Source organism: Rosa chinensis, chromosome 4 (genome assembly GCF_002994745.2).
Source record: "Rosa chinensis cultivar Old Blush chromosome 4, RchiOBHm-V2, whole genome shotgun sequence".
NCBI classification, from domain to species: domain Eukaryota; kingdom Viridiplantae; phylum Streptophyta; class Magnoliopsida; order Rosales; family Rosaceae; genus Rosa; species Rosa chinensis.
Window position 1 is genome coordinate 30317679 of NC_037091.1, and position 21565 is coordinate 30339243.

General features: G+C 37.9%; 2 protein-coding genes and 1 non-coding gene across 3 annotated transcripts; 1 reads left to right on the plus strand and 2 right to left on the minus strand.

Moving 5' to 3' along the window:
• Positions 1-8286: 8286 nt before the first annotated feature.
• Positions 8287-9601, minus strand: LOC112200823. The gene is made up of 6 exons (XM_040518713.1): positions 9552-9601; positions 9280-9453; positions 9049-9156; positions 8837-8906; positions 8627-8725; positions 8287-8543 (listed from the first exon to the last, which is right to left on the minus strand). Exons 1-6 carry the CDS (start codon positions 9599-9601, stop codon positions 8448-8450), a joined length of 597 nt encoding a protein of 198 aa, XP_040374647.1. The 3' UTR covers positions 8287-8447.
• Positions 9602-12668: 3067 nt separating this feature from the next.
• LOC121052825 lies at positions 12669-16126 on the minus strand. The gene is made up of 3 exons (XM_040518714.1): positions 13641-16126; positions 13427-13532; positions 12669-13337 (listed from the first exon to the last, which is right to left on the minus strand). Exons 1-3 carry the CDS (start codon positions 16124-16126, stop codon positions 12669-12671), a joined length of 3261 nt encoding a protein of 1086 aa, XP_040374648.1.
• Positions 16127-20571: 4445 nt separating this feature from the next.
• Positions 20572-20679, plus strand: LOC112201195. The gene has a single exon (XR_002936651.1). It is a non-coding gene; the product is annotated as a small nucleolar RNA R71 (small nucleolar RNA).
• The last annotated feature ends 886 nt before the right edge of the window (positions 20680-21565 follow it).

The window sequence follows — 21565 nt, forward strand, 5'->3', positions numbered from 1 at the left end:
TCCCCCGCCTCATCAATTTTGTAACTTAGTCGTTTCCGCGCTTTCTCAAAATTTTGTAAAAAAACATAGACATCGGTCAAAAAATGATAACTGATGTTAATTATACAAATAGAAATCGGATTTTCAAGAACTGATGTTAGAAATCTCTTTTACATCGTGTGAATTTCTGACTGATGAATTTATGACTGATGTCTATGACATGATGTCTATTAACATTATTCTAGTAGTGAATCTCTTCCCCATATCCTTTATTTGTTGTTCTTGACTAGCGGGGCTAGTCCGATTTCCGTTTCACCAGCGGGGCTGGTCCTATTTCTCGAGCATCGGAATTTCAATTCTTCTTTGTGGTTATTTGTGACTAGCGGGGCTAGTCGGTTTTTCTTGAGCGGAGCTTCTCGTGGTTTGTTTTCTTAATTATTGCATGCATCGAAAGTTTTTAATGAAATAATTGTGGGAAAGTATAAAAATCCATTTTGTTAAAATTGTTTATTTTTGTCCACTCACGCTAACGTTTTTATGTACTTTCCCCTGGGCCCTTCGGTTTCAAATGCCCAGTTAGCAGGCGAAATTAGTTGAGGTCGGACGTACATGGAGTTGAGGCATAGTCAACAGCATGGCTTCCGCGTCTGCCTCTGAATTAGGTTTTCCTTATATACCTTTCTGTTAGAATTGCTCTGATTACCTATGGGATTTATGTTATTCAAGTTGTGGTTGGTGTTATATGAATTGGGATGATGTTGATTTGGGGAGCAGGGTGGCTCCAGGAGCATAAGGATGAATTGATTTAGAAGTGTAAATGTTTTCTACAGGTTTTGGGTAGTCCATTTTAGAGGAAGTTCCGCCAAATTTTTGGTAGAATTTCTTCTAAAGTGGGCTCTGCAGGGCTACCTCGGATTTCGGGGTGAAATCCGGGGCGGGTCCTGTCAGTTGGTATCAGAGCATTAGGTTGTCAGATTCTGTAGACTTGTTCATATCTTGTTACCGTATATGCTTGATGTTACGCAGTACCTCCCGAGTGATGGCCTGACTGCAACGGTTCCCCATTATATACTTTTCGGTGCTGTTGTACTCATCAAGTGTGTACGGTACATGTCTTGTTGGTTTTCCTTAGGTTCTATGCCTCTTGTACGCCGACCTCATAGGGATTTCACTACGTATCAGATTGATTACATGTCATGCACCTTTCCCTGGTAATGGTAGAGTAAGGCTACTCTACAGATTCGAGTTGTACTATGAAATCTGATTCGAGGAAATGTTGTGGGTATATCTTCTTCGATGCCAACAAGTTTGTTGGGGCAAGGGTTATTGTGTGAGATCGGAGTTTGATTTTGTACCCGATGGTTAGAGATAAGCGACCATTGTTTTGGGCTGTCGCTGAGTATTATAATTCCTTCAGAATCAGGATTGTGGTTAGAATGGGAATTGGTAATAATGATGGTTCTGACCTTGAACCGAGTTTTGGAAAATGTGTTACTTGGTACAATTGGCCCTGTAAGCGGCATGTGTAATATTAATGAGATTTTTGTGAATCTCATTGTTGGAAATCAATTATAGAGAATCCAGATTGAAAGATATCATAACTGGACACCTTATGTTGGCGTCATGTACACATCACCCTCCGGTGGACAATAGGGAAATTGAGGAAATATTTTGGGCTGTTATGGCTAGAGGCTGCGTTTTCAAGTGGATGTGGTCACTGATGTTGATAAGTGGGAAATGATAACGGTAAATGAGAATTGTAAGTAGAATGAGATTTTAAAAATTGTCGGTTTGGGTCGTTGACCTAACCAGGGTGTATGAGCATAGTTTTGCTCCGAATGAAAGAAATTGATTTTAGATACCACAACTTATAGATTGCCTTCTTGAGTCTTGGATGGTAACGAGTAGGGAGATGAACAAGAGTGGGAAATTGAAGTTGATATGTACTTGAAGTTCGAGAAATGGGAAGAATGCTTAAGGTTTTATAATGGAGTTATGACTTTGGTAGGTAAATAATTGGAAGAGTTGGAATCAACTCTTCATTGTGATATTAGGCAAATGGGTGTCCTTGGTTATCCGCTTTTGGGTGAACCAGTCACACATAAGATTGGGGAATAGCGGTAATGACCTTGTTGGGTGTTCATGGAAGTTCAAACGGAATTACTATGTGATATGGAATGTGATTCGAGTTTTGAATCACGGAGCCTTGGAGATTGAATTGTGATAGGCTCTTGGTGGAAGTTTTGCTTGGCGGATGGGTTGTACTATCATATTAATGGATGGTAGAATAACTTTAAGGAAATAAGTTTTCAGTCGGCTCTGGAAATATTTTAAGTTAAGGCTTGACCAGGACTCTTGTTAGCTTGGGTGGAAGGTAAGGTAGCCTGTTTTAAGTGACGTACTTCAGCGATGATTATTAGAGGAAATTGGGTCATTATTCTGGTGGGACCACGTTCAGATCCGGATATCGATTGATGTGACACAAGATGTTGGACGGATGTCCTTTGAGTTATATTAAGGATTGTTCGGGAAAGAGCTTGTGAATTGTGTTAGCTACCTTGGGGAATTAGTTATTACTTGAATTAAATATATGTAATGGATTCCTTTGGAGGAATTAAACAAGTTTTGCCACCGTGGTGACCCTTAATTAAAAATGTATAGAAAGTTATTGGTACGAGTGAAATCTGGTCACCACTTGTCTAATGGTAAGAAGTCTTGAACAGGAAGTAGGAGTTGAGTTGGAATAAATTGATTGAACTTATGTTCTATCAAGGGTTCAACAGATATTTAAGTACTAAATGTTGAGCCACTATGGTTGAATTAGGTTATTGGATTAATTCTTAGTGAGAAGATTTGGAAAAGTTGTTGGTACAAATTCGGTTAGCACGGGAAAGTCATAGAGATCCTTGTTGTAACTAAAATCTTATAAGTCAAGTGTCGATCGAGGAGCGGATTTGTGGTTATCCTATCCTCTTTTTTGGTAAGGACAATCGTTGTTATCAGTTTTGGCCTTAAGTAATTAAGAAGAGTTGGCTATATTCTAGTACTTACAAGTTCAACGTTGATTGACATAACTGATTTCTGGTGATTCTTGTAACATCAGACAATGAACTACTTTGATATCATATTTTCCTATCTTGGGAAGTAGACTCCGTTTCTGTGGTACACAAAGTGTTAATTATTTAATTAAGTGACTTTGAGTTTTTCTATTTGGGCTCTTATTCGACTTTCTCTTTAGATTGTTTTGAGCAAAAGAGTTTTTGCAAATTTTTGCTTAGCAGTGGCTAAGACTGTTCGGCAATGCTTGAGGGCATATCTATAATATAAGGACTGTTGAGTCAATGGGGGATGCTATGAATTTTGATGAGATTGTTGTCATTGGCCATATTATAGCTTGAGGATTGTTCATTTCAAGAATTGAATTTCTTTTATAGTTGGTCAACTCTTGGATCGGATTTGGAGCATTTATAAGTGTTGTTGGATACATTGTAGTCCAGTAATGGAGTTGGTACATACAGGGTTAGGAAAAATTTCCACAATGTTGTATCTGTAATGAAATTGTCATGAGGTGTTATATGTGTGGCTAACAAGGTAGCTATTAAATGAGTTTTCCATGTTGACTTGGAATGTCATCTCAAGGCGTGATCAATGTTCCAGTCAGGTATCAGAGTAGCGCAGCAAAAGTGTAGTGGCCCCATAACGTACTTGGTTAAGAACTTATGGGTTCGTTTCGAGGTTGACCTTTGTATGTTTGACAACTATGAGACCTTTATGGGAGCGACCTTCGATTAGGAATTTAAGCACAAACAAATAAGGAAGGAAGTGCTATCTTGTGGTTGTTACAATCTTGATGGTGAATGGGTTGAATCTTCACCAAGCAACTTTTATGAGAAAGTTATGAATGCTATAATTTTAACAGTGTGGTTTGTGTGCGTTTATCTAAGCTAACCATTGCAATGAATTTTCTTTTACACCGGAATTTAGGTACTTGCAAGTTTATGGTGTTATATGGTTCAACAAGGCAAGTGTTTTGACTTTGGACGTTGGTAATATTGGATTGTAAGCATGTTTTCATTGCTTTTGTAGTGGGGATCATAAGAGTTTCAGTTGGTTGTTGATTAGAGTTGGTAAAAAGGAAAGTTTAATCTAAAGAATGGTTGAAGAGTTTTGAGATTGTGGTATCTTGAATCAGTTGGTGTGTACTCTTCCACAGTATGAAATTTCGAGGACGTAAACGTCCCGAACTTGAAATTACTATTTTACTAGTCATTTGGACTGTAAACGACTATTACTCTTACTTTTATTGTCGTTTTGGTACTTTTAGTGGCCCTAAAGTTGACTTTTTGTTCGGGCCAAAATTTAAGGAAATGTTCTTCATGAAAGTTGTAGGGGACGTTAAATCGAGTCCGTGGACATGTGGTACACTTAAATCGGAGTTCATATGTGAAAATTATAGCTTAACATGTGAAATTTACTGTTCATGGTAATAAATATATATATATATATATATATGGAAAGTTACCACTGTAGGTTTCGATTTTTGGAAACCCATGGTAACTCTCTCTTTCCTCTTTCCCCGACCTCTCTCCCTCTTCTTTCGGTCTCCCTCTGTCTCCGTCGACATCGGCGCCGTCGGGCCACTAGAAGGCGAGCCCTGGTAAGTGGTCGACGCGGCTTCTCCTCCTCTACACGGCTGTGGCCGTGGGTGGTGATGTTTTGGTCGGAAAAGTGAGATTGAAGCCTAAAAGCTCGACGGTCCCATTTGATGAATTCCGGCGATTTCTTCCGGTTCCGGCCGTCTCCGGCCACAAGACCGACGTCGAAGGAGCGGTTTTCGCCAACGATCATTTTCCTCCTAGTCTTGAGCCACGATTTGCAGCGTGGAGGGAGAATTGAGCAAAACCCGATCCTAGGGTTCTTGAATTTTCTGGGTTTTGCTTCACCGGCCAATTTTGTGCAGTTAAAGGTAAAATTGGATTGAGTTGCAATTGAGAAAATTGTTGGGTCTGTTGAGTAGGTTGTGCTGCCAATTTTTGGTGGTCATAGGAGGTGGTTGCCGGCGGCGCGTGGGGCCCACGCGCTGCCACTGTAGATGACCCGTGGAGGCGCGTAAGTCAGGTGTTTGGCTTTGGTTTTTAGCCTGTTAAATTCTATAATTGCAGTAGAGCTTGAAATTTTGATTTTGATGAAGATTGGAGAAGTTTGGAATTGTTTCCAAATATTCAGAAGTTTAGGGTTTTGATTAATGAATTACGAGAATCCGACTGTCGGATATCTCTCGGTTCTGACTTAGAACCTTTAAGATAATGAATTGGTATTAGTGGTATAATTTGGGTGGAATCCGAGAACAAGTGGAGAGTTGATTTGTGAGGTTTTGAATATGGAATTCGTATTAAATTGTCGAATTGTCGCTTACGGAATATAATCGTGTACAGGGCGACGTACCGAGCTCCGGCTCGATGAAGGAACTCGCATACATGATTGTCGGAATAGTACTGTGAGTGGACTTTTGTTTTTAAATAAATGATGCATGCATTTATTTCTTGAAGTATGCTCTATTTAATTAATATATTACCTTTTGAGCATATGATTTAAAATTTCGGAGGTTGATTCGTTTTATCTCGTGGTTTTACTTCAATAATGATTTTCAGAGGTTGGTTATGATTTATAATATTATTTGACGAATTATTTATTTCCGAGGTGACTTCCGGAAAATTTTACTTTTTAATCATATTCTATTCGTCGAGTTGAGATTTTAAAAGATTTTCGAAATGGGATTTCGATGGAATATTAGTTTATTATTGAACTTCCTTGCTTAATCATTATTGATCGGAGAATATTTTTGGCGTGTGGGACACGCCGTTGATCTACCGATTTATCTCTTTTATATTTATCGACTTTCGGTTTCGGCATTGGGAAAGCCTTAATGATGATTTTGAGATTTTCTGGAATATTATTGGAAATGAGATTTCCTAAGGAAATTATAATGATTTATTATTTCTCGCCCATTTGTTTATGACTTCGAGACTAATTTGGCGTGCGAGGTCACGTCGTTGAATACATGGATTTTATCTTGTGAGAAATGTGGGGAAGCTATATGGATTTACTGGTTTTCGATGATTTTTTCCTCACCATACGCGGGTCATGTGATTAGGTCTCCTGCTCACTGACTTTGTGTCTGTGAGTGGCAGTTGAGGTAGCTTATTCTCCTCCTCACATACTTTGTGTTTGTGAGTGGCAGTCGAGGTGATTTATTCTCCTCCTCACGTGGGTGGCAGTCGAGGTAATGTTCTCCTCCTCACACAATCTATGTGTGAGTGGAAGTCGAGGTTATTAGTTCTCCTCCTCGCACAATCTATGTGTGAGTGGCAGTCGAGGGTAGGTAGAGCCTGGGAGGCTCCATTCCCGTATGGTGAAATCTCTTCCCCATATCCTTTATTTGTTGTTCTTGACTAGCGGGGCTCGTCCGATTTCCGTTTCACCAGCGGGGCTGGTCCTATTTCTTGAGCATCGGAATTTCAATTCTTCTTTGTGGTTATTTGTGACTAGCGGGGCTAGTCGGTTTTTCTTGAGCGGAGCTTCTCGTGGTTTGTTTTCTTAATTATTGCATGCATCGAAAGTTTTTAATGAAATAATTGTGGGAAAGTATAAAAATCCATTTTGTTAAAATTGTTTATTTTTGTCCACTCACGCTAACGTTTTTATGTACTTTCCCCTGGGCCCTTCGGTTTCAAATGCCCAGTTAGCAGGCGAAATTAGTTAAGGTCGGACGTACATGGAGTTGAGGCATAGTCAACAGCATGGCTTCCGCGTCTGCCTCTGAATTAGGTTTTCCTTATATACCTTTCTGTTAGAATTGCTCTGATTACCTATGGGATTTATGTTATTCAAGTTGTGGTTAGTGTTATATGAATTGGGATGATGTTGATTTGGGGAGCAGGGTGGCTTCAGGAGCATAAGGATGAATTGATTTAGAAGTGTAAATGTTTTCTACAGGTTTTGGGTAGTCCATTTTAGAGGAAGTTCCGCCAAATTTTTGGTAGAATTTCTTCTAAAGGGGGCCCCGCAGGGCTACCTCAAATTTCGGGGTGAAATCCGGGGCGGGTCCTGTCAGGGTAGGTGCCGGCGTTTTCTGGAATGGTGGCGACTAGGGTCGCAGTGTCGTGCATCGTGTTATAGGCGGTGAGATGGGGTTTGGGTCGGTTCCATACTATGCCAAAAAGTTAATCAGACGACAGATCATATCTGTCGTCTGATTGCATGATTTTCTGTCGTCTGAGGCGCTGCCGTCTCTTGTACAATCAGACGACAGATAAAATCTGTTGTCTGATTGCACTCAGACGACAGACATGTTTTTGGTCTTCTGTTGTCTGATTGATTCCTCACATGTATAGGTGTGTGTTATGAAGATTTCAGACGACAGAAATGTGTTACCTTATATATAAACAGACGTCAACAATCTTTATCTTCTATTGTTTAATAGCCATTTCAAAGACAGAATTCGTGATATTTTTGTGGTATGAATGAACTAAATATTAAGTGTTGAGAACTTATTTGTTGTCTATAGTGGTTATCAACTACAGATAATTGTGGTATTAAGTATGTTTCAATTACATGTAACTGTAGTCTGAAAATATAAGAAACATCAGTTACTTGTTGTTGTAGGTACATTTATAATTTGCTTTTATGTTGTCTGAATGAGTATCAAACAACAAATAATACAACTATTCTATTGTCTATGTCTATTAAAAATAACAGATATATACTTGAAGTCATTTGTGGTTCTATGTTTATTTGAATGACAATTATTTGTCGTCTGATATCAATTAGAACCATATTATTTGTCGTTGTATGTACCTTTGAACGACAATTATTTGTCGTCTGATATCAATTACAACCATATGATTGTGTTGATATTAGGCTACTAAGATCACAGAAATTTTGCTAGTCCTATTGTTGTTTAATTGAATGGACAACATAATTTCTCATATATCTGTCTACATGGTGATATTGAAACTACATCTTTTTGTCGTCTAAGTTGGTAAACAACAATAGAAGTTTCACATTTCTATTGTTTTCCGTTTGATCCAACAACACACTTTTGGCTTTGAGTGAGTTGTTAGATGGTAGTTCAGACGACACAATTACTGTTCATTTGGTAATCTGGAAAGTAATGAAATGAATCAAATCAAATCTGAAAAAACATTCCGTACTGTTCATTAGGTAATCTAGAAATCCAGAAAATGTCATTTCAACAAACTGGCAAATCATTCAGTATATTACACAACCTGCTATGCATCAGTTTAATACAACCCATCCATGAAACAAAAGACATGATCGATAAAGGCAACCCAACAAGTATCACAGTATCGAGCATGTAAGGCAAAAAACTAGTACCTATAGCTTTCTAATCTAGGTTATATAGGTGATGCATGTCCAAAAGCAGATATATATATAAGAGTTAGGCACTAGCTTTCTTGAAATTGAGCAACATATTGTGCCCACTCGGCCCGAACCTCATCAATATCATCTTGTGTGTACATGTTACTTCCTTTTCTGTCCCACTGCAACAATAGAAAATATGAAAGTTAATATTAGTTGGAATGCAAGCCATTTTGAAGAACTGAAATACATTGACATATATTACCTTAGCACTCCACTCTTGGTTCTTGTCCTCCACTATGTCCTTCATGTAATGCATAATCCAAAACCCACAGGTTTTATCACCTTGCTGCTCCGGAATGCCCTGCAACATTTAAAAATGTCAAGTATCCAGCCAAAAAATTGTGGAATGACCACTAAGCAATTTCTAAGTTAAATGGAATTGCACATGCATTTAGTAAAATTCAGAACATACCTTGCAATTTTTCCATGTAACTATTTTTCTGCCTTTCTTAGTTTTTTGCGCATTGTATATTTTGATTGAGCTACAAATTCATGATGATAACAATAAAGTTTCAGAAAATAGAGGAACTTAAAAAATATCAAAGCACTTGACATTTCCAGTAAAATTGTTAGTAAAACAACGATTTTAGACCTTTTACGAAACTGAAGGTTAGTATTACTTACTTGTCCACAATAGTTTTCCATTCACCGGTGACGAGTCGTCTCTTCAATGGATCCATGAAATGCACAACTTCTTCAGCGGGGTTCACAACCGTTAACATCCAATGACAACTAACATCAAACTGATATACTTAGTACCAAAACAAACTACTGTATGCAACATATATCATATATATATATATATATATATATATATATATATAAACATAAAGGCACAACATGAAGATTTCATACCCTGAGTTATAGGGTACCAAAAAAATCTGACCCGACTTCCCTTTTGCATAACAAGCTGATAGAGAACGAGCCCTTTCTGTTGGATTCCCACACCCAAGCACGCCTGTCTGAGCAGGGTCTATGAAGGCAATCATGTGCAGCATCTTAAATTTATGCAACTTTTGGTAAAGGCAGCTACAAAAAGATAAGACAAAAATATTCAAATCCTTTACAAGATTGAATATGAAAGTATATAACCTCATAAAATGAACAGATTCATTTTATTTACAAACCTCATATACATCACAATGATGCTGTTAGATACCTCCTTCATGTGCGCCATGGCATACACATCTCTTCTAAAGATAGCTACCTTTCTTGGGCGGCCAAAAATTTCCTCGCCCAAATTGGTATGGATGGTGACCCCATTCTTCAAGAATCTATTGGCCCATTGGCACAGCTCCTTGGGGGGGGGGGGGGGGCAGTTTGGGGGGCAGGATGTCAAGGTCATCATGATCAAAATCATCATCGTACATATCCCTTCTTTTCTTTTTCACAATTTTACGATTTCCTTGCTCCTAGTTTTGTAAACAATAACATGGCATGTTGTGAAGGTCATCATGATCAACTTTAAAACACAAAGTCTAAATTATTGTAAATAATGAGCAAAAGATATTACTTCTCAACAACTTCAGGGGGTATAACCAAGCTTCTAGGCCAAGCAACACATGTACCAATCGCATCGGCAACTCTCACAATCTCATCTTTGATAGGAAATGGCAGCAAAGCATTAGCAACAACCACTTTGGTGACTGAAACGCGTACATTTTCCTCTCCTAATGGTACACCATGGATAGTCTGCTGTGTGGCCTCGACATCAACTTCAACAATTGTTCCAAAAGCAACTATGTTGTCCACAGAACCTGTTGCGAGTTTAAACTCTGACTTGACATTTGTTGACTGTACCTAATTCACCAAAAACCATTTTTAATCAATCACATTTCAGGTTGAGACTTCATTAATATAATATATATATATATATATATATATATATATATATATATATGAATGACTCAAAGCTAAGTGTAACGACATCATCAAGTAAAGTAGGGTACAATAAGCTGTTTACCAGAATTTCTTCCCAAAATTGACAATCCTTTATGAAAGGCCGTACAGTCCTAACCTTCTCCTGATTAATTGATGTCAGTTTCTTGCTCGCATTGCTGTCAATAATAACATTGTCTTTAGATAGCTTTTCTGCCTCTTCAGCCAAATCCAACTTCTTCTTCACAATTTTAGTGGCCTCAGTTTCAGAAACCTTCAAGGCCTGCTCCATTTTTCGGGAACAACTGCCAGTTGCAGAACCAAGTTCATTTACTGCTGTCACGGGTTTTGGTGATTCAACCAGCACCTCTTCCACCCCAACCTTTGATTCTAACTTCCTCAACCTCTCCTCCCACATGGCTCTTTCCCTCTCAATTTGTTGTTCCCTCTCAAAGTCCCACTTAGCTTTCTCCTCCGCAATGATACTTTGTCTCTCCTCTGCCAATATCTTCCTAACACTTATCCTCACAGACACTTCTACACTTTGCTTTTGGCGTTTTGGTAGATTGAAGTATGAATGTGGCTTGAAAAAGCCACCAACACCTCGTACCCTGCCAGGATACTCGGGGCTTCCTAAAGCCAAAGTAAGAACATCATCTGATCCTGAAGTTGTAATCTCACCATCGAACACTCTTTTCTTGAAGATTTCCTGATATAGACGTAGATATACAGCATTGGATACAAGATTGTGATTTGAAAATTCAGTAAAATTTAAATCAAATCCAGTGGCAGGACTTACAATTTTTTCTGCTGCTTTCTCTATCACTGGCCCATTGAAACTGCCTGTCTTGTCTTGCCGTGCCTTTATCCACATTGTAGCACGATCAAGTTCTTCAATAGGTGTGCTTTCGGACTAACATGAAAAAAATATAAAATCATTGTTACTTTTTGCTAAACCCAATGCTTTTGAATATATGGGGCATTATCAATTTAGAAATACTAACCAGTTCTTCCTGTAGATTAGCATACCCTTTTCTAGCCATGCGATGAGGGTACTTATTCTCCTTCCTCTTTAATATTTGGGCATGGCGAAGTTCCTACAAAGCATATGCAGCTTATGTATTTCAGAAAAAGAACCAGCAATGCTTCTTAACATTATCAACTTAATTTGAATAAGCTAGCTATGAGAATTTCATATACCTGAAATGCATGTGAAGTCCTATCAGCAACAAAGATATCCCAATCTTCCTGGTCAATGGATCTATAGTCATCTGGAGGGAACTGCAAGAATTCAGGGGTTTCCAAATATGGTATGATGTACAACTTCGTTAATTTGCTTTTGAACTCTCTCCATTTATTTGCAGCTGATGTAATAACCAGTTTCTTCCATTCTTTAGGCACCACAAATGCATCCTACATAAATGCTAATATGTTTAATACTTCCTAAATAACACACACATTTAAAATAGCTATAGAAAGAAAGCTAAAACTCATATCTTTTACCTGAATACTTTCCCAAATCTTGTCTTTCTCATCAACATCCACCTCTCTCCAATCTTGTATAGATATTGGGATCTTTGTCCTCGCCAACACCCCAATGTAGGATTGCATCTCTTTAGCTGCCTTCCCAATTGGTTCCCCTTGAGCGTTAAACTCGACTTTCATCCTTCTTCCATGAATAAGTCGCTTGGTAATGCGATTCATTGTCACCATACCCCTTTTAAGCAACTTCAGCCCACCGGTTACATTCTCGTCATCATCATCAGGCTTTTTGCTCCTTCCATGCTTGCTACCGGAGCCTGACTTAAGGTTTACCACAACCTTCTTGGATTTAGACCCTACACTTCTCTTAGAGACAGATTGGTTAGAGTTGGATCTATCCTTGGTATTTGTCGATGTTGCTGCACCTTTCTTGGGGTTTCCAGCTTTACTAGATGACTTCATAACCTTTGTTTTGCCCAAAATTGGCTTCTTGGACTTGGCAGGTTGTTTTGGTGCAGTGTCTTCACCAACTGCTTTTGACACTCTACTACATCTCTTCATTTGCACTGCCTTCATTCTCAATGCTATAGCTTTAGCTTTCGCTGCAGTTTTAGACGGAGCCATCAGCTGAAAAAAGGAAAAAAAAAATAACAAGAAAACAATTAGCAAGATGATTGAAGATATTTATAACTTAAACCACACATTGTAGCAGTAATTACACAAGTATAGAATATAGTGACAAATATTTAATGATAAATGTAAGAAAAGTGCAATGCATGTCAAAGATTCATATATTTTCTTCAAACAAAACAGTACAAAGACACAAAACTCAAACGAACAAACAAGTCTTAACTGAAATAGCTTTAGCCTATTCCTTAAGCCTATCAGCCATGTGAACCGTTTTCATTCTCAATCCATATTCCTTCATCTCCGGGTCGCATATAACTGCTAGGTTCATCACCAACAATGTTATCAAAAGTCTCAATGGATGGCATTGTGGCATTAAATGGCTGCTGCTCGACTTCAATATCCTCTAGCTCCTCATCTTCATCAGCCCCTTGGTAGTCTCTATCTGGGCACCTTACGACTACTGACCATTGAGCATCAAGAGGGTCTTGTATGTAAAAAATTTGCTTTACATGGGTACTCAAGACAAAGGCATCCTTCAAGTGCCCTTTTCTATTTAGATTTACCAAAGTAAACCCAAGTTCGTCTACTTTGATGCCCCTAACATTCTCAACCCAATCACATTTGAATATCGGAACCCTAAACTTATAGTAGTCCAACTCCCAGATTTGTCTAATCACACCGTAAAAGTCCATATCATCAGTTCTGGGGTTTTTATCCCTTGCACTAGAAACTTGCATTGCATCAGCTTGCAAAAAGACTCCACTGTTTTGAACTGAACGAACATTATCCCGCTCCTTGGTGTTGAAATCAACTCCATTAACCTGGTATCCACTAAATGTCGGCACTTCATTCTTTGGTCCACCTGCCAGCCACCTCATTGTTTCTGAAACCTGATTGTTGGCGAACATGAGTTCATTTGATACCTAGAAAACAAAATATGAATTACACATTATGCTTATGTAAAACCATATATATTGGACAGCTCCAAAAACATCAATAATCCACTACTTACCCTCTCCTTTAACCACTCAGCAAATGTTTGGTTCTGTTTATCCTTCAGCCACTTTCGGTTTTTCGAGAACTTAGGAAACAGCAACTTCAATAATTCCAAGTGTTCACTAAAACGATGGAAATTCAAAACAGTAAGCAAGATTGAAAACTAATAATGAAGGAAATGTTCATAATAATAATAAAAAAAAGATATACTGAAACAAGAAATGACTTACGTGAAATAGGGCGTTGCATCCTCCGTATTTTGCAAGACACAAAGATGTGCTTGATGTAGCTCCTTTCCATAAACAGATATCATGGTAGCGCCTGATAATGGTGTGGTCGCATTACGGACTGTTGATTTGCAACTTTCTGGAATTCCAGCAGTAGTAGCATCATCAAGCATACGTTCAGCACAAAACTCAACAGCCTCTTCGACAATGTAACACTCTGCTATGCACCCCTCAGGATGCCTGCGACATCTCACCCATCCTTTAAACACTTTCATGTATCTCTCGAAGGGGTACATCCATCGAAAAAATACTGGACCACACAGCTTAACTTCTCTCACAAGATGGACAGTTAAATGAATCATGATGTCGAAAAAAGAAGGTGGGAAGTACTTCTCAAGCAAGCAAACTGTAACAACCAGGTCAGCTTGCATTTTTTCTAGCTTTGAAACATCGATCACTTTAGAACATATAGCCTTGAAGAATAGGCAGAAACGAATGATTGCATACCTAACCGGCTTCTCTAGAACAGAGCGTAAAGCAACAGGGAGAAGAATTTGCATGACGGTGTGACAATCATGCGATTTAAGACCAACAAGTCTTAAATCATCCATAGAGACAAGACTTCTAACATTTGATGAAAACTGGACAGGCACTGTCATATTGAAAAAAGAGCTGCAAACAATTTTCTTTTCATGTAGCAGCAAGTTCCAACTAGCCAAAGGTAACTTGTCCCTTTTGGCACCAATTTTAGGGCTCAAATCAGTCCTAATGCCCATTTCAACCATGTCTAAACGAGCAGCAACCCCATCCTTTGGTTTACCTGGAATGTTCAACAACGTACCAATCAAGGCATCACAACAATTCTTCTCAATGTGCATGACATCGAGATTATGACGTACGGGAATATACTTCCAGTACTCTAGTTCAAAGAACACAGACTGCTTTTTCCAACATGGTCTGCTTTGGTCTTCAACACCCTTCCCATGAGGAGGACGAGACTTTTTGCCAAATTCACAATTCAGACTATCTACTCTTGCTAACACCTCGTCTCCGGTTAATGGTACAGGAGCAAGGTCCTCTTCTATTGTGTTGTCGAAAGCAGCATACTGTTTTCGATAAGGATGATGTCGAGGTAGATAGCGGCGATGCCTCATGAATGACATTTTATTACCATTCTTCAACCTATGTGGTCGGGTCTGATCAACGCATATTGGACAAGCATTGTAACCTTTTACAATGCTACCTGACAAGTTCCCATAAGCAGGAAAATCGTTAATAGTCCAGAGGAGTACCGCTTTCAGTTTGAAGTAGTCCCCTCTTAATGCATCATATACTCCCTCAACACCATCCCACAACAATTTCAAGTCATCTATTAAGGGCTGCAAATAGACGTCAATATCATTACCAGGCTGTTTTGGTCCAGATATTAACAACGTCAGCATCATATACTTCCTCTTCATACACAGCCAAGAAGGAAGATTATATGTGACAAGTATAACAGGCCAACAAGAGTACCTGCTACTTAGCGAACTATGAGGGTTAAAGCCATCAGATGAGAGGGCTAGTCTGAGGTTCCTAGGCTCGTTTCCAAATTCTGGCCATCTTTTATCAATTAAATCCCAAGTTGGGGAATCAGCTGGATGTCGCATCATCCCATCTTTTTTTCTGCCATGGTCGTGCCAAGTCAGATTCTTAGATGTGTTTGCTAATTGGTACAATCGTTTCAACCTCGGGATTAATGGAAAGTACCATAATACCTTGGCAGGAATCCCTTCTTTCTCTGTTTTATCCTTGCCCAATTTCCACCGTGAAACACCACAAGTGGGGCATATAATAGCATCTACATGCTGCTGTCTATACAAGATGCAGTCATTAGGACATGCATGGATCTTTTCGTACTCCATCCCTAATTGACTAAGTGTTTTTTTTGCCTCATACAATGAGGCTGGAACCTCATTCCCTTCAGGAAGCAAACCCCCAATCATTATTAGCATGTCGGAATAGCAAGCATCAGTCATTCCATGCTTTGCTTTCAGATTGAATGTCTGAATCAAACCATTCAACTTGGTTGTCTTGGTACAACCAGGGTACAAGGGCTTATCACCATCCTCCACATACCTAAGAAACTCATTTAAGTCTTCAGATATCTCCTCATCCTCACTTTCTCCTATATCTACATCATTCTCCCCCACCCCACTAGCAGGTTCCCAATCTACAGTTTCAGATCCGCCTCCCATTCTACTATTCATGTAAGACGTAGAAGGCTCTCCATGCCACCTCCAATTCTTATAACTCTCATCAATACCATTCCAGAATATATGGTCTTTAATAACTCCAATGGAAAATCCATCGGTGTTGCAGCATTTTAAACAAGGACAACGTATCTTCCTTTCATTGTTGGCATTCCTCGAGGCAAACTTTAGAAATTCTGCTAGTCCTACCTCAAACTTCCGTGATCTTCTATCGGCGTGCATCCACGACTTATCCATATACTATAGCCTACACATATATAATATATATCCTAATTAAACATAACGTACAGATGCTAATCTTACTGCCACATGTGGTCAGAAATACATACAAATTCCCAACTAACAAGTATAATTACATGGTTAGTCTATTGTTTTGTGCATAAAATGCCTTCATACGTTCATTTTAACATAAACACAAAAGATAAAAAAACAGCTCCAAGCAATATCATAGCATAAACCAGATCTTCCCATAAACAAAATCATATATGCATGCAACCAACATTGACAAGAAGCAAAATAAGGAAACCAGACTTTCTAGCTCTTCATAATCAACATAACTTCAGTAGTTGACAAGTTTTCTATTAAAAAATGCAATCAAAGCAGAGAAAAGCATTCAACTTAAATGAATAAAGATTGTACAAATAATCAACCCCATCTTAATAACTCATATAAAGAGTGAGAAACTATACCTGTGAACTTTGAACTTTGGATTTGACTTTGGACAAGGCTCGCGTCTTTGATCACCTCAATCTGTAGACACAATAGACACCAATGAGTATAACAGAAAGAAAAACTTTTTAATTGCTCTTCATATTCTTAACATAAGCCAACAGCAGCAAATCAACTATAATGAAATGAACACAAAAGTGATTGCTAAACACTAAAAGCATGTAAAAAAATTTAAGAAAACAAACGATTCTCATTCCTTCTTCCTGGTCATATAACGAACATAACAAAAATCTCATCTTTAGAGAAAATAAAAATCAAAACTTTGAATATTTACATAAACCATACAACAATGCAGTGCCTTTGTATGAGTTTAAAATGAATGTAAAAATAAGAGTTCTTTCTTTAGTTTTATGTTTTCTCTTCATGTGTTCTTCACCTCTCACTCTCTCATTCCATACCTTTCTATTATATTTGAGAAGAAAACAGAAAACACAAACACAAAAACAGTACATAAGGGGCCCTTAATTATAAGAAACCACAAGACTAGTGGAACTCGTGGCAAGCAATTAATGAATCTACAACATTATGATTTATGAGAGTAGATAAGAAGGCTAACATGTCCAGGTGCATATGCCCACCAAAAGAAGAGGTCAACAGCCATAACAAATATATGAAGACAAGGAACTTACATAGTGGTTCTGAGAGACCATTTACATACCCATGCCATGTCATTAATAATGTTATATGCAGGTGGTAATAGTTGCAGAAACACAAAGGAAGACAGATAAAGAAATCCACTCACGAACTCAAAACTAGCTTCAGTCTCTAATTTACTAAAATCCCAAACATGGAACACTCTGGTTTCTCATCAAAGCCATTTCTCCTTCAACATTTTATAGAAAATAAAAATCAAAACTTTGAATATTTACATAAACCATACAACAATGCAGTACCATATAGCTACAAAAAAACACCATAGAATTCATAAAACTCACTTTCATCTCACATCTGGATAAGTAAAACCAAAAACCCAGAAAGGCATTCCCAATATAAAAGAAAACATAATCAAATTTTCAAAACCCACCAAACAACAAAGCATAGATCCAATTAATACTCCCAAAAACACCATCACACACCTCAACACCACACTATTTAGAGTCAAAGACGAATCTTGAATTCACAAACAAAACAAGTTGAAACGACAAAGCAAGGAAAGCCCAAAATAAGTCCAAACCTTTGAATTTGAAATGGGTAGCAGAGAAAGCAGAATAGAATTAAAAACCCATCCTTTGAACAAAGTGAACAGTCTGAAAACACTAGCTAAAATTAAAATTGCAGAAACTAATAACTAAGTCACTAAGCTAGGCAGGCTTCGAAACAAGCATGAACATACAAGACATGAATGAAAATTGAAAAACCCAATTAGGCAATCAGAGAATAAGGAGTGACAGATAAAAGAGTACTTACGCGTCGGTCAACTTCGATTACGACTTCAAGCCCTAATTCGGAAACTCGGCCCCAATTTCTTCTTCTTCTTCTTCAAATGAATCCCCCAAATTTTCGATCTAGGATCTGTTGGACCTTCCTCTAGATCAACTCGTACCTCTACTTCCTTCAATGGGTCCTTCTCAAACGATTGTTAGATGGCCTATCATGGTTTTCTTCAAATGCACTGCCGCTGCTGAAATTAGGATTTTCTTGAAATGCACCTCTGCTGCTAAATCTGAGATTAGGGTTCCGGTATGGCCGCGTAGGTAATTGGTTGTGGGTGCTTTGTGGTCGCGATTTCGCTACAGACTTGAGATAGAGATGCCCAGTTTTCAATCAGTTGAGCTGAGAGACTTGAGAGACAAAAGGCAAAAGGCATAGAGTTTTAGACAGAATGAATGAAGTCGGGCTAAGCCTAGCACAAAAGGCAATTTTGCCTTAGACAAAAAAAAAACCAAAATTAAATGAGTTGACCCCCTCATATAATCAAACAACACAATTAAGTTGTCTGATGGTTACCACTTTTTGACTCAACTAGGGTTTTGACCAATTTTTAGAGGGAAAGGCCTTAATCGATTGGAGGGAGATTTCTAAAATTTCAGCCCACTCACTTAGACAACAGAATTTTGTTGTTTGAATAAATCAAGTTTTTAGGCTTCAGAGGAACGAAATTCTCTATCTTGAGCCAAAAACATAAAAATGTTGTTTCAATAAAAGCCTTCAGAGGAATGAAATTATATGTATATCTCTATCTTCAAGTAACAACATTAAAATGTCGTCTGAATGTCACCCATTTACTCAAAGTGAAAAAACTGTCTTTCGGTGAGTACTCAAACAACAGAGTTAGGTTTGTCTGTTGTCTGAAAATTTGGGACGACAGAAAATTCGCTTTCTGTCGTCTGATGTCTGTTGTATGATTGACTTATTGGCATAGTGCCACCTTGTCAGGCCTTGGTCTTGGGCTGGTACTCTCCACTGCGTCATGTTGGGCTATATTGTTTAAGTTTTTTTTTACATTGTCTTATTTCCAATAATTCCTTATTTAAGAAAAGTTAGGCACTTTTGTGCGCACCTATGTTATCTTGTAGGTTTCTAGGGTTGCTATTTTTTAGTGAGCATAAATCTACACTGCTATGGTTTTTTTCTACACCAAGTTAATGAATCTCTTGAAGTACGTACCACAATTCAGTGCATTGATGAAGGGAGATTCAAAGTAGTTTTCTTAGTACGTGTAAGCTGAGATTTGTAGTTGTGTAGGCTCTTTAATATTAGAGCGAGAATGTACGAGTGGATGATACACTTTTCCCCTTACCTGCTTGGTCACTGATGTAGGGTACAAGCATATGGGGATTATTTGTAAGTGTTGCTCTGGCCATGGGATTGATGAAATCTCTATTTGTCAAAACATCAACATACATAAATTAGCATAATTGACGCTGTGCTTTTACATACGACAGGTGTTAACTTAATATATATTAAATATTTTGTTGGTTCTAATCAACTTCATTATTATTGCGAGAATCACAAAAAATTGGTATGTTTTTATGAAAATTTGCTATTTTTTATGTATATAAGATAGGTTATTATTTCATAAATAACATATGAATGAAAGGAAAATATAGGTAACCAAACTTGCTCTATTTTTGTTCTATGAATAAGGTACGTATGGTATTTCCAATTACAACCTAAAATTTGTGTAAATAATTTATCCGATCATTAGGACACTTTTTCTAGTTAATTTGATTTTAGGTATGTGTCTGATATATATGAGGTTTACTTTTTTTTTTTTTTTTTTGAGAGAGAGTAAGGGCCGATGTGGCAGCTGCTCTAGGGTTTGAGCAGAGACTAGTGCCGCGGCGGATCTTGCCAAACTAATGGATTTAGTGTAGCGATCTCACGTCGTGGTAGATATTGGACAAATCCGGATTGGGTTTGTTGCTGGTTCACGGTTCGATAGAACACAGTAGGGCTGCCACTTGGTTTGGTAATTACCAAACCGACCAAATAGCAACAGATGTTTTAGATTTGGTAAACCGACTTTTTAGTAACTGAAACCGATAAAATCGAATTCAAAAATTACTGAAAAAGTTGCTTTGATTTTGATAAATATCTAATCTATTGATTAAATAAATATTAAATTTATATACTATAGTTTACAATGCACATACATGTATATTAAGAAATAAACATAAAAAATTTCATAATAGTATTGTTCAATACTACATTAATAATACATGTATTTTAAGTAAACCGGTCAAATATGCTTAAATAACCTATTTTGTCTCGCCAAGGTTGCCACTTGCTCTTCCAACTTAGTACTTACACTAACCTCATATAGCCCTCCTATTTTGGGCACTGATGTATAAAGATCATATTGCTGCGAATTTTCACATATAGTCTCAAAAGCTTGAATTGCCTCTTCTGCAGTCTTTCCCATCAAGCTTCCACCAACTGTAGCATCCACCATACTTCTACTTTGGGCGTTCAAACCTCTGTAGAAAAATTGAGCCTTTTGGGGTTTAGAAAATCCATGGTGAGGACACTTCAAAAACAAATCCTTATAACGCTCCCAACTCTCATAAAAAGGTTCTCCTTCGGGGTTGAGAGAAACCAAAAATTTCTGCTTGGAGAGCATTGGTTTTCTTAGCCGGGAAGAATTTCAACAAGAACTTTTTAACCAAATCATCCCAAGTATTGATGGAATCAGGGGGAAGAGAGCTTAGCCACTTTCTTGCCTTGTCTTTCAATGAAAAAGGAAAAAGCCTTAAACGGATCTGCTCATCTGATATCTCATACTGAAAAGTTCCACATATGTCTTTGAATTCCTCCACATGGAGATAAGGATCTTCATTCGTCTTCCCATAAAAGTTAGGCAAGCTCTGGATTGTTGCTGGTCTAATCTCAAAACGCACTCCTGCAGGAATAGGAGCTCCAACAATACAAGATGATGTTGTGAGTGCCGTAGGAGCAGTGAACTCCTTCAATGCTTTTGTTTCATCTTCTGCCATTGGAACCGCAACTTGTGCTTGAGTTCTTGCTTGCCTTAAAAGTCTTCTACGAGTTCGTTCAATCTCCGGATCGTAGACAATGAGAGCTAAATTCTGGGATCGACAACCTTGCATAAACAAAATTCAAACCTACAAGAAAAACAAACAAAAAAAATAACTAAAAGAAAAGAAAAACTATACAAAAATTAAGTATGGCACAACTGACATCAAATTGAATTAAGTCAGTCCCCGGCAACGGCTCCAAAAACTTGTTGTCAATTTTAATTTAGTACTCGCAAGTGCACGAATCAATTGTAGAATAAATGTTCAAGCACGAGGTCATTCCCTCAAGGACTGATTGAAACAACTTTGTTATGACAAATGTGCTATACTTAAATGAAACAAACTGATTTTTATGATGTGGTTGAGTTTTAAACAGAAAATTAAAGAAAGAAAAGCTAAAATTAAAGACAAGAATGAGCAATGAGATTTCTTTAAGTTTAAGAACAGATTATGAAGATGCTAAAGCATT

What these genes read in the sequence shown, in the direction of transcription:
- LOC112200823 (XM_040518713.1), bottom strand. Translation starts at nt 9,601, where the DNA reads ATGGCGCACATGAAGGAGGTATCTAACAGCATCATTGTGATGTATATG. An exon ending in TTGGTACCCTATAACTCAGG is followed by an intron (nt 9,157 to 9,279) that starts GTATGAAATCTT and finishes GTTTGATGTTAG; the next exon opens with TTGTCATTGGATGTTAACGG. An exon ending in TGGAAAACTATTGTGGACAA is followed by an intron (nt 8,907 to 9,048) that starts GTAAGTAATACT and finishes ATGAATTTGTAG; the next exon opens with CTCAATCAAAATATACAATG.
- LOC121052825 (XM_040518714.1), bottom strand. Translation starts at nt 16,126, where the DNA reads ATGGATAAGTCGTGGATGCACGCCGATAGAAGATCACGGAAGTTTGAG. An exon ending in GATGCAACGCCCTATTTCAC is followed by an intron (nt 13,533 to 13,640) that starts GTAAGTCATTTC and finishes CCATCGTTTTAG; the next exon opens with TGAACACTTGGAATTATTGA. An exon ending in CTGAGTGGTTAAAGGAGAGG is followed by an intron (nt 13,338 to 13,426) that starts GTAAGTAGTGGA and finishes TTTGTTTTCTAG; the next exon opens with GTATCAAATGAACTCATGTT.